Source organism: Oncorhynchus mykiss, chromosome 2 (assembly GCF_057628025.1).
Source record: "Oncorhynchus mykiss isolate SJ-2025 chromosome 2, ASM5762802v1, whole genome shotgun sequence".
NCBI classification, from domain to species: domain Eukaryota; kingdom Metazoa; phylum Chordata; class Actinopteri; order Salmoniformes; family Salmonidae; genus Oncorhynchus; species Oncorhynchus mykiss.
The window spans coordinates 84,212,100-84,228,591 of NC_143023.1; the positions used below are offsets into that span (position 1 = coordinate 84,212,100).

At 40.6% G+C, this 16,492-nt stretch overlaps 1 protein-coding gene across 4 annotated transcripts in view; it reads left to right on the top strand.

The window, feature by feature from the left end:
- The first annotated feature begins 177 nt into the window (after positions 1-177).
- LOC110498007 (UPF0606 protein KIAA1549) overlaps positions 178-16,492 on the top strand; it is an 83,515-nt gene continuing 67,200 nt past the window's right edge. For 3 of the 4 annotated variants that reach the window (XM_036957279.2, XM_090209957.1, XM_090209966.1), the window contains exons 1-2: positions 178-474; positions 1,452-1,733. In XM_036957279.2, the coding sequence (XP_036813174.2) occupies positions 1,484-1,733 (250 nt within the window). In that variant the 5' untranslated portion in view covers positions 178-474; positions 1,452-1,483. The remainder of the gene's footprint in view (positions 475-1,451; positions 1,734-16,492) is intronic. The other variant, XM_090209949.1, reaches the window with a different exon arrangement.

The window sequence follows — 16,492 nt, forward strand, 5'->3', positions numbered from 1 at the left end:
TTTGAAGTAGGGAAAAACGTTTATTGTATACCTTCCCTGACAATGCTTTCAGGAAAATAAACGTTTAACATTTTCTGTATAATACAGTTAATCAATTACCATTCAGTTTGTCTGTCAGCCCATGTAATAGCTCAAGGGATTGTGTGCATCGCACGAACGGTGTTGCCGTGAAACCACAGATGCAGCCAGAGATGGACAACCGAACACCTCCTGTTTGAAGGACTGCACTGCAGCCAATGATCGTAGGACGTTAGATAATAAATATCTAATCAGGGCTCGGGGAGGAGTTATTGCAATCCTCAGGACGAGTGGCCAGTGCGAGAGCGAAAGATGCCCAAAGAAAACGGAAAGGACAATGATATTAGGTAGCTAACTATTTCAAGTGGTATTTAGCTAGTCCGGTTCATTTGATTGTTTTTGTGGATATGAAAACGTCCAGACAAAGGGAAACAGAGAATGTGAAGCTCCGTTTTGGTAAGATGATGTGCTCTACTATTGTATGTGATTGGGACACTGCAAATGCATAGGATAGATGGGGCACAGGATTCCCGTTATCTCTGAACTCCGAGCGCAAGATAGCTAGCTAACTTTAAAACTTGTCTATGGTTTGTTTGTTGTTGTATGTTGACTTGAGCTTGTTTATGAAAATAACAAAGTATTACCTGTTTTATTTAGTTATAAGATACTATGATATTCATGGAGAAAACGGGTTGGGAAGGAGGACAAGGAGACAACTCATGACGAGTCAGTCAACCAGGCAGCAGAGCAGGCTAGCTAGCTAGTAGTGTCAGGATCATTTTTACACATTGAGCCCCTTTAGGTACAGTAGTAGGCTCGCTACTAATAGGTAGCTAATGTAATTTTGGTGTATAAATAGCTAGCTCGCTAGCTAGTAAATAAGAATAACATTCGTATTTACTAGTGTTGCGGCTCAGACACACCCGCACACGTTTTCACATTTGCTATGTTACATTGTAATTCTGTTTTTAGCACATGCGGTGAATTCCCCCACACTTAGCTAATAGCTAATCCCTGATTTGCGCTTGCATCACCTTTGCCTACTGGCATGTCAGAGCAGATAGGTGTCTTCATCATGAGTAGCACGTTTCCCTCAATGCTCTACTGATTTGGAGAAAGGCAATGCATGTCCTCATATGAAAGCTTAACCCAGGAGAGAACAAAGGACAGCCAGGGTTGACCTAACTAGGCTGCCGGCATCCAGCCTAGCACACTGTTATGTCAGGGTCCTTATAATGGAGTGGTTTTCAGATAAACAGAAAGATTTTAGCCTAAAGTGTGTTGTCTTTCTCTTTTGTGTGTTCATCTTTTTTTGACTGCATGTTTTTCCCAAGTTGTTTGCTTTATGTGCTCATATTGATAGACAGACAACTGTCGATGCTCTCACAATGCATGGAATATTTTTTGACATCATTGTTTTGGTTTGCACACAGCTTAATCAACCCCTCTTACCGAAAGCTGATATATGATATGGAAGAAAGGGTACATTGAGGGAGATCACACAAGCAATACCTGCATTCTCCAGCTCGTGGTATCTACTGGGATGCATCATAAGTGGATAAAATGCCATGACTTCCATGCAATGGAGGGTTTACGCTTCTCTATGGGTTCATTGGGGATTTCCAAGACCGTTCTGCCCATTCAAGGCTTCGGTGCAGCGGTTCTAGGGCTGATGCTGTTGGTGACAATGATCACAGCAGGTTCACCTGCAGCAGGTAAGCAGACACCTCTCTCACAGACATGATCCATTAACCTTTAATGTTTGATAACTTCCCTGACTCGTAACAGGTGGCAAATCAACAGGTGGTGAAGGCTATGGAATGCTATTTGAAATGTCAGTGTAATAACCCTCTGTGTAATAGCCTTTATATAATTGGGTTCCTGAGTGGCGCAGCGGTCTAAGGCACTGCATTTCAGTGCAAGAGGTATAATCACTACAGTACCTGGTTCAAATCCAGGCTGTATCACATCCGGCTGTGATTGGGAGTCCCATAGGGCGGCGCACAATTGGCCCATTGTCGTCCGGGTATGGCCGGAGTAGGCCGTCAATGTAAATAAGAATTTGTTCTTAACTGACTTGCCTAGTTAAATAACATTTGCCATATTGACAACAGCCTACTGGTCGCGTACACATATATTGCAGGTGCTGTGAAATACTTATGTTTCTAGCTCCAACAGTGCAGAAATACCAAACAATCCACAAACCCAAAAAATTAAAATAAAGAAATTAATAAATATCAGAATGACCAATGTCAGTGTCCGGAATATGAATATACAGTGCCTTTGGAAAGTATTCAGATGCCTTGACTATTTCCACGTTTTGTTATGTTACAGCCTTATTCTAAAATTGATTAAATCTACACACAATACCCCATAATGATGAAGCGAAAACAGGTTTATAAACATTATTGCAATTTTCTTAAAAATAAAAACAGAAATTCCTTATTTACATAAGTATTCAGCCCCTTTGCTATGAGACTCGATATTGAGCTCAGGTGCATCCTGTTTCCATTGATCATTCTTGAGATGTTTCTACAACTTGATTGGAGTCCACCTGTGTTAAATTCAATTGATTGAACATGATTTGGAAAGGCACACACCTATCTACAGTTGAAGTCGGAAGTTTACATACACTTAGGTTGGAGTCATTAAAACTCATTTTTTCAACCACTCCACAAATTTCTCGTTAACAAACTATAGTTTTGGAAGTCGGTTAGGACATCTACTTTGTGCATGACACAAGTCATTTTTCCAACAATTGTTTACAGATGTATTATTTCACTTATAATTCACTGTATCACAATTCCAGTGGGTCAGAAGTTTACATACACTAAGTTGACTTTAAACAGCTTGGAAAACAGCTTGGAAAATTCCAGAAAATGATGTCAGGGCTTTAGAAGCTTCTGATAGGCTAATTGACATAATTTGAGTCAATCGGAGGTGTACCTGTGGATGTATTTCAAGGTCTACCTTCAAACTCAGTGCCTCTTTACTTGCCATCATGGGAAAATCAAAAGACATCAGCCAAGACCTCAGAAAAATAATTGCAGACCTCCACAAGTCTGGTTCATTCTTGGGAGCAATTTCCAAACGCCTGAAGGTACCACGGTCATCTGTAAAAACAATAGTATGCAAGTATACACCATGGGACCACAGTGTTCTGTCTCCTACAGATTAACGTACTTTGGTGCAAAAAGTGCAAATCAATCCCAGAACAGCAGGAAAGGACCTTGTGAAGATGCTGGATGTAACAGGTACAAAAGTATCTATATCCACAGTAAAAACAAATCCTATATTGACGTAACCTGAAAGGCTTCTCAGCAAGGAAGAAGCCACTGCTCCAAAGCCGCCATAAAAATTAGCCAGACTACGGTTTGCAACTGCACATGGGGATAAAGATGGTACTTTTTGGAGAAATATCCTCTGGTCTGATGAAACAAAAATAGAACTGTTTGGCCATAATGACCATTGTTATGATTGGAGGAAAAGGGGGAGGCTTGCAAGCCGAAGAAGGAGGGACTGGTGCACTTCACAAAATAGATGGCATCAAGACATCAGTCAGGAAGTTAAAGCTTGGTCGCAAATGGGTCTTCCAAATGGACAATGACCTCAAGCATACTTCCAAAGTTGTGGCAAAATGGCTTAAGGACAACAAAGTCAAGGTATTAGAGTGGCCATCACAAAGCCCTGACCTCAATCCTATAGAGAATGTGTGTGCAGAACGTGTGTGAGCAAGGAGGCCTACAAACCTGACTCCGTTACACCAGCTCTGTCAGGAGGAATGGGCCAAAATTCACCTAACTCATTGTGGGAAGCTTGTGGAAGGCTACCTGAAACATATTATCCAAGTTAAACAATTTAAAGGCAATGCTACCAAATACTAATTGAGTGTATAATTCTGACCCCCTGGGAATGTGATGAAAGAAATAAAAGCTGAAATAAATCATTCTCTCTACTATTATTCTGACATTTCACATTCTTAAAATAAAGTTGTGATCCTAACTGACCTAAGACAGGGAATTTTTACTAGGATTAAATGTCAGGAATTGTGAAAAACTGAGTTTAAATGTATTTGGCTAAGGTATACGTAAACTCCCAACCTCAACTGTATATAAGGTCCCACAGTTGACAGTGCATGTCAGAGCACAAACCAAGCCATGAGGTCGAAGGAATTGGCCGTCAACCTCAGAGACAGGATTATGTCGAGGCACAGATCTGGGGAAGGGTACCAAAACATTTCTGCAGCATTGAAGGTCCCCAAGAACACAGTGGCCTCCATCATTCTTAAATGGAAAATGTTTGGAACCACCAAGACTCTTCCTAGAGCTGTCCCACCCGGCCAAACTGAGCAATTGGGGGAGAAGGGCCTTGGTCACGGAGTTGACCAAGAACCTGATGGTCACTGACAGAGCTCTAGAGTTCCTCTGTGAGAATCTCCACAAATACAGGTGTGCCAAGCTTGTTGCGTCAGACCCAAGAAGAATCTATACTGTAATCGCTGCCAAAGGTGCTTCAACAAAGTACTGAGTAAAGGGTCTGAATACTTATGTAAATGTCATATTCCAGTTTTATTTTTAATAAATTATCAAAAATGTCTAATCCTGTTTTTGCTTTGTCATTATGGGTTATTGTGTGTAGATTTGGTGAGGGGAGAAAAACAATTGAATCCATTTTAGAATAAAGCTACAAGGTAACAAAATGTGGAAAACGTCTAGGGGTCTGAATACTTTCTTAAGTCACTGTATATGATGGTGTGTATTGACAGTATGGACACAGTGGACAGTACCGGTATATGAATAGAAACGTTGTGCTCAGCATTAGTTATATAGGATAAGCCCTGACTAGAATACAGTATAAATGAAGTGGGTACAACTACATAAACATTATATACAGTGGGGAGAACAAGTATTTGATACACTGCCGATTTTGCAGGTTTTCCTACTTACAAAGCATGTAGAGGTCTGTAATTTTTATCATAGGTACACTTCAACTGTGAGAGACGGAATCTAAAAAGAATCCAGAAAATTACATTGAATGATGTTTAAGTAATTAATTTGCATTTTATTGCATGACATAAGTATTTGATACATCAGAAAAGCAGAACTTAATATTTGGTACAGAAACCTTTGTTTGCAATTACAGAGATCATACGTTTAGTAGTTCTTGACCAAGTTTGCACACACTGCAGCAGGGATTTTGACCCACTCCTCCATACAGACCTTCTCCAGATGCTTCAGGTTTCGGGGCTGTCGCTGGGCAATACAGACTTTCAGCTCCCTCCAAAGATGTTCTATTGGGTTCAGGTCTGGAGACTGGCTAGGCCACTCCAGGACCTTGAGATGCTTTTTACGGAGCCACTCCTTAGTTGCCCTGGCTGTGTGTTTCGGGTCGTTGTCATGCTGGAAGACCCAGCCACGAACCATCTTCAATGCTCTTACTGAGGGAAGGAGGTTGTTGGCCAAGATCTCGCGATACATGGCCCCATCCATCCTCCCTCAATACGGTGCAGTCATCCTGTCCCCTTTGCAGAAAAGCATCCCCAAAGAATGATGTTTCCACCTCCATGCTTCACGGTTGGGATGGTGTTCTTGGGGTTGTACTCATCCTTCTTGACTCCAAACACGGCGAGTGGAGCTTAGACCAAAAAGTTATATTTTTGTCTCATCAGACCACATGACCTTCTCCCATTCCTCCTCTGGATCATCCAGATGGTCATTGGCAAACTTCAGACGGACCTGGACATGCGCTGGCTTGAGCAGGGGGACCTTGCGTGCACTGCAGGATTTTAATCCATGACGGCGTAGTGTGTTACTAATGGTTTTCTTTGAGACTGTGGTCCCAGCTCTCTTCAGGTCATTGACCAGGTCCTGCCGTGTAGTTCTGGGCTGATCCCTCACATACCTCATAATCATTAATGCCCAATGAAATGATATCTTGCATGGAGCCCCAGACCGAAGGTGATTGACCGTCATCTTGAACTTCTACCATTTTCTAATAATTGCCCCAACAGTTGTTACCTTCTCACCAAGCTGCTTGCCTATTGTCCTGTTGCCCATCCCAGCCTTGTGCAGGTCTACAATTTTATCCCTGATGTCCTTACACCCTCTCTGGTCTTGGTCATTGTGGAGAGGTTGGAGTCTGTTTGATTGAGTGTGTGGACAGGTGTCTTTTATACAGGTAACGAGTTCAAACAGGTGCAGTTAATACAGGTAATGAGTGGAGAACAGGAGGGCTTCTTAAAGAAAAACTAACAGGTCTGTGAGAGCCGGAATTCTTACTGGCTGGTGATCAAATACTTATGTCATGCAATAAAATGCAAATTAATTACTTAAAAATCATACAATGTGATTTTCTGTCTCTCACAGTTGAAGTGTACCTATGATAAAAATTACAGACCTCTGCATGCTTTGTAAGTAGGAAAACCTGCAAAATCGGCAGTGTATCAAATACTTGTTCTCCCCACTGTATATATTTTAGGCTCGTTGAGAACAAGTTCTCATTTGCAACTGCGACCTGGCCAAGATAAAGCAAAGCAGTTCGACACATACAACAACACAAAGTTACACATGGAATAAACAAACATACAGTCAATAATACATTAGACAAAGTCTATATATAGTATGCGCAAATGAGGTAGGATAAGGGAGGTAAGGTAATAAATAGGCCACGGTGGCAAAGTAATTACAATATAGCAATTAAACACTGGAATGGTAAATGTGCAGAATATATGTGTGTGTGTATATATCTTATCTCAGCTCACTGGTCACCATAGAAGCACACACCCATAGCACGCGCTCCAGCAGGAGCTGAGAAATATGAATGTGCAAGTAGAGATACTGGGGTGAAAAGGAGTAAGATAAATACATAAATACTGTATGGGGATGAGGTAGTTGGATGGGCTATTTACAGATGGGCTATGTACAGGTGCAGTGATCTGTTAGCTGCTCTGATAGCTGGTGCTTAAAGCTAGTGAGGGAGATATGAGTCTCCAGCTTCAGTGATTTTTGCTTTTCGTTCCAGTCATCGGCAGCAGAGAACTGGAAGGAGAGGCGGCCAAAGGAAGAATTGGCTTTGGGGGTGACCAGTGAGATATACGTGCTGGAGCGCGTGCTATGGGTGTGTGCTGCTATGGTGACCAGTGAGCTGAGATAAGGCGTGGCTTTACCTAGCAGAGACTTGTAGATGACCTGGAGCCAGTGAGTTTGGTGACAAGTATGAAGTGAGGGTCAGCCAACGAGAGCGTACAGGTCGCAGTGGTGGGTAGTATTTATTGCTTTGGTGACAAAACGGATGGCACTGTGGTAGACTGCATCCAATTTGTTGAGTAGAGTGTTGGAGGTTATTTTGTAAATGACATCGCCGAAGTCGAGGATCGGTATGATGGTCAGTTTTACGAGGGTATGTTTGGCAGCATGAGTGAAGGATGTTTTGTTGCGAAATAGGAAGCCGATTCTAGATATAGTTTTTGATTGGAGATGCTTAATGTGAGTCTGGAAGGAGAGTTTACCATCTAACCAGGCACCTAGAATATGTGGACAACTACAAATACCTAAGTCAGAACCGTCCAGAGTAGTGATGCCGGACCGGCGGGTAGGTGCGGGCAGTGATCGGCTGAAGAGCATGCATTTAGTTTTACTTGCATTTAACGCTAGCGTCCCACCTAGACAACAGCCAGTGAAATTGCAGGGCGCCAAATTCAAAACAGAAATCCCATAATTAAAATTCCTCAAACATACAAGTATTATATACCATTAAAGATAAACTTCTTGTAAATCCAACCACAGTGTCCGATTTCAAAAAGGCTTTACGGCGAAAGCCCACCAAACGATTATGTTAGCCCTAGCCACAGGAACCCATACAGTCATTTTCCAACCAAGGAGAGGTGTCACAAAAGTCAGAAATAGTGTTAGAATTAATCACTTACCTTTGATAATCTTCATATAGTGGCACTCCCAGGTCTCCATGTTAGACAATAAATGTTTGTTTTGTTCGATAATGTCCTTCTTTATGACCAAAACCTTCCTTTTTGTTTGCACTAAATCCAGACTAAAAGTTTTTTAAATGTACAATAAAAGTTCATAGAAACATGTCAAACGATGTTTAAAATCAATCCTCAGGTTGTTTTTGTCATAAATAATCAATAATATTTAAACCAGACAAAAGCTTCGTCAATAGAAAAGGAGAAACAAGAAAGGCGCACTCATGATCATGCACTTGGCTCATGTCTGGAAATTTCAACTGTCCACTCATTGAACGTGGTGTATCTCCCTAATTTTTCAGAGTAAAGAAACAATGCCTAAAGACTGGCCACATTTAATAATGGGAATTGATGGAAATTGATGTAAAATATATCACTAGCCACTTTAAACAATGCTACTTAATATAATGTTTACATACCCTACATTACTCATCTCAAATGTATATGTATATACTGTACTCTATATCATCTACTGCATCTTTATGTAATACATGTATCACTAGCCACTTTAAACTATGCCACTTTTGTTTACATACGCTACATTACTCATTTCAAATGTATATACTGTACTCCATATGTATATACTGTACTCCATACCATCTACTGCATCTTGCCTATGCCGTTCTGTACCATCACTCATTCATATATCTTTATGTACATATTCTTTATCCCTTTACACTTGTGTGTATAAGGTAGTAGTTTTGGAATTGTTAGGTTAGATTACTCGTTGGTTATTACTGCATTGTCGGAACTAGAAGCACAAGCATTTCGCTACACTCGCATTAACATCTGCTAACCATGTGTATGTGACAAATAGATTTGATTTGATTTGATTTAGAGGAAGCCATACTGGGTCCTAAGTCTTTGTATGGTGGATAGGCTTTCAATGGAAACAGGCTTTCAAAATAATAGTACTTCCTGGTTGGATTTTCCTCAGGTTTTCGCCTGCCATATCAGTTCTGTTATACTCAGACATTATTTTAACAGAGTGTTTTCTATCCAAATCGAATGATATGCATATCCTAGCTTATGGGCCTGAGTAGAAGGCAGTTTAATTTGGGGTGAAAATACTGCCCCCTACCCAAGAGAGGTTAAGAGCTGTTGGTTAAGAGCTGTTGGAGGCCACAGAAGGAGAGTTGTATGGCATTCAAGCTCGTCTGGAGGTTAGTTAACACAGTGTCCAAAGAAGGGGAAGAGGTATAAAGAATTGTGTAGTCTGCGTAGAGGTGGATCAGAGAATCACACGCAGCAAGAGCGACATCATTGATGTGTACAGAGAAGAGTGTCATTTGAGAAACCAAGGCTATTGAGTCTGCAGATAAGAATGTGGTGATTGACAGAGTCAAAAGCCTTGGCCAGGTCGATGAAGACAGCTGCACAGTACTGTCTTTTATCGATGGCGATTATGATATCATTTAGGACCTTGAGCGTGGCTGAGGTGCACCCATGACCAGCTCTGAAACCAGATTGCATAGCGGAGAAGTTATGGTGGAATTTGAAATGGTCGGTAATCTGTTTGTTAACTTGGCATGTGTCAATTTGGCATGTGTCAATGCAAACAGAAAAGCAATTGTAAGCTAGATCCTTGCAATGTCTCATTGAAGAGCTAGATAACTTTTCTGTCCTCTGGACTAAAACGTAATTATGATAAGTTTACCATATTACGTATTGGATCTTTCAAATACACACCTTTTCCATTACCCTGCAGTTTACCTAAATAATGGGCTGACGGTGAAGTAGACATACTTGATATTCATATCGCAAAATATATAAATGAGCTCTACCATATTGAATTTGAATAGAAAACTAGTAAAAATAGACAAGATCCTATAACCATGGAGAGGTTAATACCTGTCTATTTATGGAAAAATTACACTGATTAACTCCTTAGTCTTATCTCAGTTTACTCACTTATGGCGCTGCCTACTCCTGATGATTTGTTTTTCAAATCATATGAGCAAAAAATATTTTGCTTTATGTGGGATGCTAAAACGGACAAGATAAAGCGTGCCTATCTATATAATCGGGTGGCAGGGTAGCCTAGTGGTTAGAGCGTTAGACTAGTAACTGGAAGGTTGCAAGTTCAAACCCCCGAGCTGACAAGGTACAAATCTGTCGTTCTGCCCCTGAACAGGCTAGGCTAGGCATTGAAAATAAGAATTTGTTCTTAACTGACTTGCCTTGTTAAATAAAGGTAAATAATAATGAATATGAACTGGGTGTGCTGAGATTATTAAATATAAAAGCACTAAACCTCTCTCAATTATACAAATGTTTTACTTCAACCCAAAATAGTTCTCAAGTAGATTAGGAAAAGCTCAACCTTTTTGCTTTTGTGCAGATTGCATGTAAAAAAAAAATATTAATTGAAAATGAAACCTTGTTCAAGGTTTCTCTCTTTTTCAAACAAGCATTGCAGAGCTAGTTACAATTTCATTTTCATCCCCCAGAAAAAAAGTTGCTCTCGGAGGATTACAAGAAATATTATGGTTGACCTCAAATGTGCTGGTTGATAAAATACCTGTATTTATGGAAAATATGTTTGAAAAGGTTATTTTGTTTTTAAATTATTTTGTAAATTAGAATGGTAGAGTCATGTCTTTCATGGCTTAATCAGAATTGTATGGGAAGGTCTGCTCAATCCAAGACTACAACCAACTGATTACAGCATTACCCCAAAAATGGAGGAGGCAGGTAGGGAACGTGTCTGTCTGTCCAATATAAAGGAACTATACCAGTTTCATTTGAGGACCAGCATGTTGAAAGCTGTGAAGAAATATTTGATGGCACAGGGTGTATGAGTTGTTATATAAAAAGATTTTGTGCCTTTTGGCTGAAAAAGCCTAACATTCATCTAAAATTGTCCCTAGAAATAGTATTGTTGGGAGATCTGGAGAGAGCTGGTCAGTCAATTACTAATACTATTAATTAAAATATTTCTCTTCAACTCAAAATCTGTGGATTCGATTAGATAGATACAAATTTTGTTAAACATCACAGCATAATTGAAAGATATATGGCACGTAGAAATCTGAAGAGGGTGGCCAGCAGAGACAGATGGGATAAGTTGAGGGTTGGGATGGCGTGGAGTTGAGGGGCGGGGGATACAATGACGGTCAAAGTCAAAAGTAAAAAATTAAGTTCAAATAAACCAAAGAAAGTACATTTGAATGACACTGAAGGGCAACTCTGTTACATCCAATGGCTATTTGCCTGAGGCTAATGCTGTGCAGGTGCTTGTATGCGTGTACAGTCGTGGCCAAAAGTTTTGAGAATGACACAAATATACATTTTCACAAAGTTTGCTGCTTCAGTGTCTGTAGATATTTTTTTCAGACGTTACTATGGAATACTGCAGTATAATTACAAGCATTTCATAAGTGTCAAAGGCTTTTATTGACATTTACATGAAGTTGATGCAAAGAGTCAATATTTGCAGTGTTGACCCTTCTTTTTCAAGACCTCTGCAATCTGCCCTGGCATGCTGTCAATTAACTTCTGGGAAACATCCTGACTGATGGCAGCCCATTCTTAAATAATCAATGCTTGGAGTTTGTCAGAATTTGTGGGTTTTTGTTTGTCCACCCGCCTCTTGAGGATTGACCACAAGTTCTCAATGGGATTAAGATCTGGGGTGTCCTGGGCATGGACCCAAAATATCGATGTTTTGTTCCCCGAGCCACTTAGTTATCACTTTTTGGAAAATGCATTGTTCATCACCAAACTGTTCCTGGATGGTTGGGAGAAGTTGCTCTCGGAGTATTTGTTGATACCATTCTTTATTCATGGCTGTGTTCTTAGGCAAAATTGTGAGTGAGCCCACTCGCTTGGCTGAGGAGCAACCCCACACATGAATGGTCTCAGGATGCTTTACTGTTGGCATGACACAGGACTGATGGTAGAGCTCACCTTGTCTTCTCCGGACAAGCTTTTTTCCGGATGCCCCAAATAATCGGAAAGGGGATTCATCAGAGAAAATGACTTTACCCCAGTCCTCAGCACTCCAATCCCTGTACCTTTTGCAGAATATCAGTCTGTCCCTGATGTTTTTCCTGGAGAGAAGTGGCTTCTTTGCTGCCCTTCTTGACACCAGGCCATCCTCCAAAAGTCTTCACCTCACTGTGCGTGCAGATGCACTCACACCTGCCTGCTGCCATTCCTGAGCAAGCTCTGTACTGGTGGTGCCCCGATCCCGCAGCTGTATCAACTTTAGGAGACGGTCCTGGCGCTTGCTGGACTTTCTTGGGCGCCCTGAAGCCTTCTTCACAACAATTGAACCACTCTCCTTGAAGTTCTTGATGATCCGATAAGTGGTTGATTTAAGTGCAATCTTACTGGCAGCAATATCCTTGCCTGTGAAGCCCTTTTTGTGCAAAGCAACAGAGGAAGAACAATGATTCTAAGCAACACCATCCTTTTGAAGCTTCCTGTCTGTTATTCAAACTCAATCAGCATGACAGAGTGATCTCCAGCCTTGTCCTCGTCAACACTCACACCTGTGTTAACGAGAGAATCACTGACATGATATCAGCTGGTCCTTTTGTGGCAGGGCTGAAATGCAGTGGAAATGTTTTCAGTTAATTCAGTTAATTTACATGGCAAAGAGGGACTTTGCAATTATTTGCAATTCATCTGATCACTCTTCATAACATTCTGGAGTATATGCAAATTGCCATGCTGTTTTGATTTTTGTTGTCCTTGATGTCTTTTTGTTTTTGCAATGTTGTTTTGTGGGGGGATCTTGGATGGTTGGTGGCCTGGCGGTTGGGAGCTTGGGCCGGTGGCCGATAGGTCGCTGGTTCCAGACTCCGTTTTGAGTTGGTGGGAGATCTGTCGACGTGACCTTGGGCGGGGCTCTTGACCCTGGTTGCCCCTGTGGGTCGCTCTGGACAGGAGACGGTAAGATGATTGAATGTAATGTAAATATTGAGCGGCTTCACTGCAGGTAGATTGTATGTTTTAATATATAAAAAGGATAAAAAATTTGGGTGTAAAATACATTTATGAAGAGTGACACAAGGGGTAATTAAAAGCATCACGTTATGTTCTGAATCAGGCAGTTGCATTTCTAAGTGGCTGTCACACACAAGAGCCATTCAGAGAGAGAGTGCACGGTCAGTCACATTTTAATGGTGCTATTGTCAATGCCTAACAAAAAGAGTGAGAGGCAGTTTACTGGCCTATTTGGCTTGACTTGCCAAACAGGCCAGTCAATAGGCTAATACAATATGGGACTTAATTCAGGAAGGTGAGCTTATGTACATTTTTAAGAAACTCCCACAATGCTGAATTCGGTCACATTGTTACTATTAGTAATTACAACATTACTATACAGGTATAAGAACATTTAATGATGTCCTTGGCAAAGTCGCCTATTGCCTGAATATAAACCTGGACCTAAAGCCTTTATTTTAGACTGTATTTAAACCGAAAACTTTCCATGACATAGACTGACCAGGTGAATCCAGGTGAAAGCTAGGATCCCTTATTGCTGTCACTTGTTAAATCCACTTCAATAAATGTAGATGAAGGGGGAGACCGGTTAAAGAAGACATTTTAAGCCTTGAGACAAGGATTGTGTATGTGTGCCATTCAGTGAATGGGAAAGACAAAAGTTTGAAGTGCCTTTGAATGAGCTATGGTAGTAAGTGCCAGGCGCACCGGTTTGTGGGTTTTTCATGCGCAACAGTTTCCTGTGTGTCAAGAATGGTCCACCACCCAAGGGGCATCCAGCCAACTTGACACAACTGTGGGCATTGGAGTCAACATCCCTGTGGAACGCTTTCGACACCTTGTAGAGTCCACACCCAGATGAATTGAGGCTGTTCTGAGGGCAAATGTGGGGGAGGGGGTAGGTGCTCATTATTAAGAAGGTGTTCCCAATGTTTGGTATACTCAATTTATTTTGTACTTATTTTTATTGTCAGTGGTCTGAAGATGCACATTAAAATGCCTGTCGTTGTGTTTATCTATATACCAGACCTAGTAGGTGTGATTCTTGACTATTTACACCTGATATAGACATCAGCCTATAAATATAAGATTTCCTATAATTTTCTCAGAAATAAAGATACATGCATCATCTCAAGAGTTTCCTGATGCACACTTAACCAATAGGCCTAAGCTATTGATTCTCATCTAAGCATGCTTGAAAGGGTTAGGTTTTATAGTTAATTACTTAGGCCTAGCCTACTCACTGCAGAACTGTCTGTTTACCCATCAGTGTTACAATGTAGCCTATGTTGAGATGGGTATTGAACTGATCTTTCAAAATACGATCTCAATGTGTGACACAATATGCTGCTTAATGATCATGCTTTCTGACATTACATGTTACCATTGGCGCCCATAATCATTTGTTCTATTGAAAGCATTGATCCATAAATCAGGAAATCTATAGCACTCTTCCTGAACGATTGAACACATTTAGCCAACTGCTGCTTCTCATCACGTTTTTATCTGCACTTCGGTTAACTGGATTTATGCATAATGTAATATACTCCTGCATATCAGACAAGCTTTTACTCAAGTGGCTTTGCCATGCTGTGTTTTTGTAAGAGTTTACATACTCTTAGGTTGGAGTCATTAAAACTTGTTTTTTAACCACTCCACAAATTTCTTGTTAACAAACTATAGTTTTGGCAAGTCGGTTAGGACATCTACTTTGTGTATAACACAAGTGATTTTTTCAACAATTGTTTACAGACAGATTATTTCACTTATAATTCACTGTATTACAAGTCCAGTGGGTCAGAAGTTTACATACACTAAGTTGACTGTGCCTTTAAACAGTTTGGAAAATTCCAGAAAATTATGTCATGGCTTTAGAAGCTTCTGATAGGCTAATTGACATAATTTTAGTCAATCGGAGGTGTACCTGTGGATGTATTTCAAGGCCTACCTTCAAACTCTGTTGGAAAATCAAAAGAAATCAGCCAAGAGCTCAGAAACAAAGTTGCAGACCTCCACAAGTTTGGTTCATCCTTGGGAGCAATTTCCAAACACCTGAAGGTACCACATTTGTCTGTAAAAACAATAGTATGCAAGTATAAACACCATGGGACCACGCAGCCATCATACCGCTCAGGAAGGTGATGCGTACTGTCTCCTAGAGATGAACGTACTGTGGTGCAAAAAGTGCAAATCAATCCCAGAACAACAGCAAAGGACCTTGTGAAGATGCTGGAGGAAACAGGTACAAATGTATCTATATCCACAGTAAAACGAGTCCTCTATCGACATAACCTGAAAGGCCGCTCAGCAAGGAAGAAGCCACCACTCCAAAACCGACATAAAAAAGCCAGACTACTGCACATGGGAACAAAGATCGTACTTTTGGGAGAAATATCCTCTGGTCTGATGAAACAAAAATAGAACTGTTTGGCCATAATGACCATTGTTATGTTTGGAGGAAAAAGGTGGAGGCTTGCAAGCCGAAGAACACCATCCCAACCGTGAAGCACGGCGGTGGCAGCATCATGTTGTGTGGGTGCTTTGCTGCAGGAGGGACTGGTGCACTTCACAAAATAGATGGCATCAAGAGGACGGAAAATGATGTGGATATATTGATGCAACATTTCAAGTCATCAGTCAGGAAGTTAAAGCATGGTCGCAAATGCATCTTCCAAATGGACAAGCATACTTCCAAAGTTGTGGCAAAATGGCTTAAGGACAACAAAGTCAAGGTATTGGAGTGGCCATCCCAAAGCTCTGACCTCAATCCTATAGAGAATTTGTGGGCAGAACTGATAAAGCGTGTGCGAGAAATGAGGCCTACAAACCTGACTCAGTTACACCAGCTCTGTCAGGAGGAATGGGCCAAAATTCACCCAATTTATTGTGGGAAGCTTGTGGAAGGCTACCTGAAACGTTTGACCCAAGTTAAACAATTTAAAGGCAATGCTGCAAAATACTAATTGAGTGTATGTAAACTTCTGACATACTGGGAATGTGATGAAATAAATAAAAGCTGAAATAATTCATTCTCTCTACTATTATTCTGACATTTTGCATTTTTAAAATAAAGTTGTGATCCTAACTGACCTAAGACAGGGAATTTTTACTAGGATTCAATGTCAGGAATTGTGAAAAACTGAGTTTGAATGTATTTGGCTAAGTTGTATGTAAACTTCCGACTTCAACTGTATTATATTATTGTACCTACTGTGTCAGAAAGGTATACTAAAACATTATTGCTATTCCAACCTTTTCTTGGTGTTATGATGTGATTATGCTATTAGGTTATGTCTGTAGCATGTTATGCTATCTTCTCTATTTGACGGTATAAAAATATATATTTTTCAGTGCTGTGCATCTACTCCACACTACCAAAAGCCAATTGAGAACCGCTACCGCTTTTGGTTCTGGAGCTTCTTATTCATATTTAAAGTGGATCTGTTAAAGTTGGCCTGTGTAAAATCTCACAGGATTGGATTCGGGTCACTTACCAAAATAACTATCATCGTTATTTTGCCCTATTTTACTTGTACACTCACA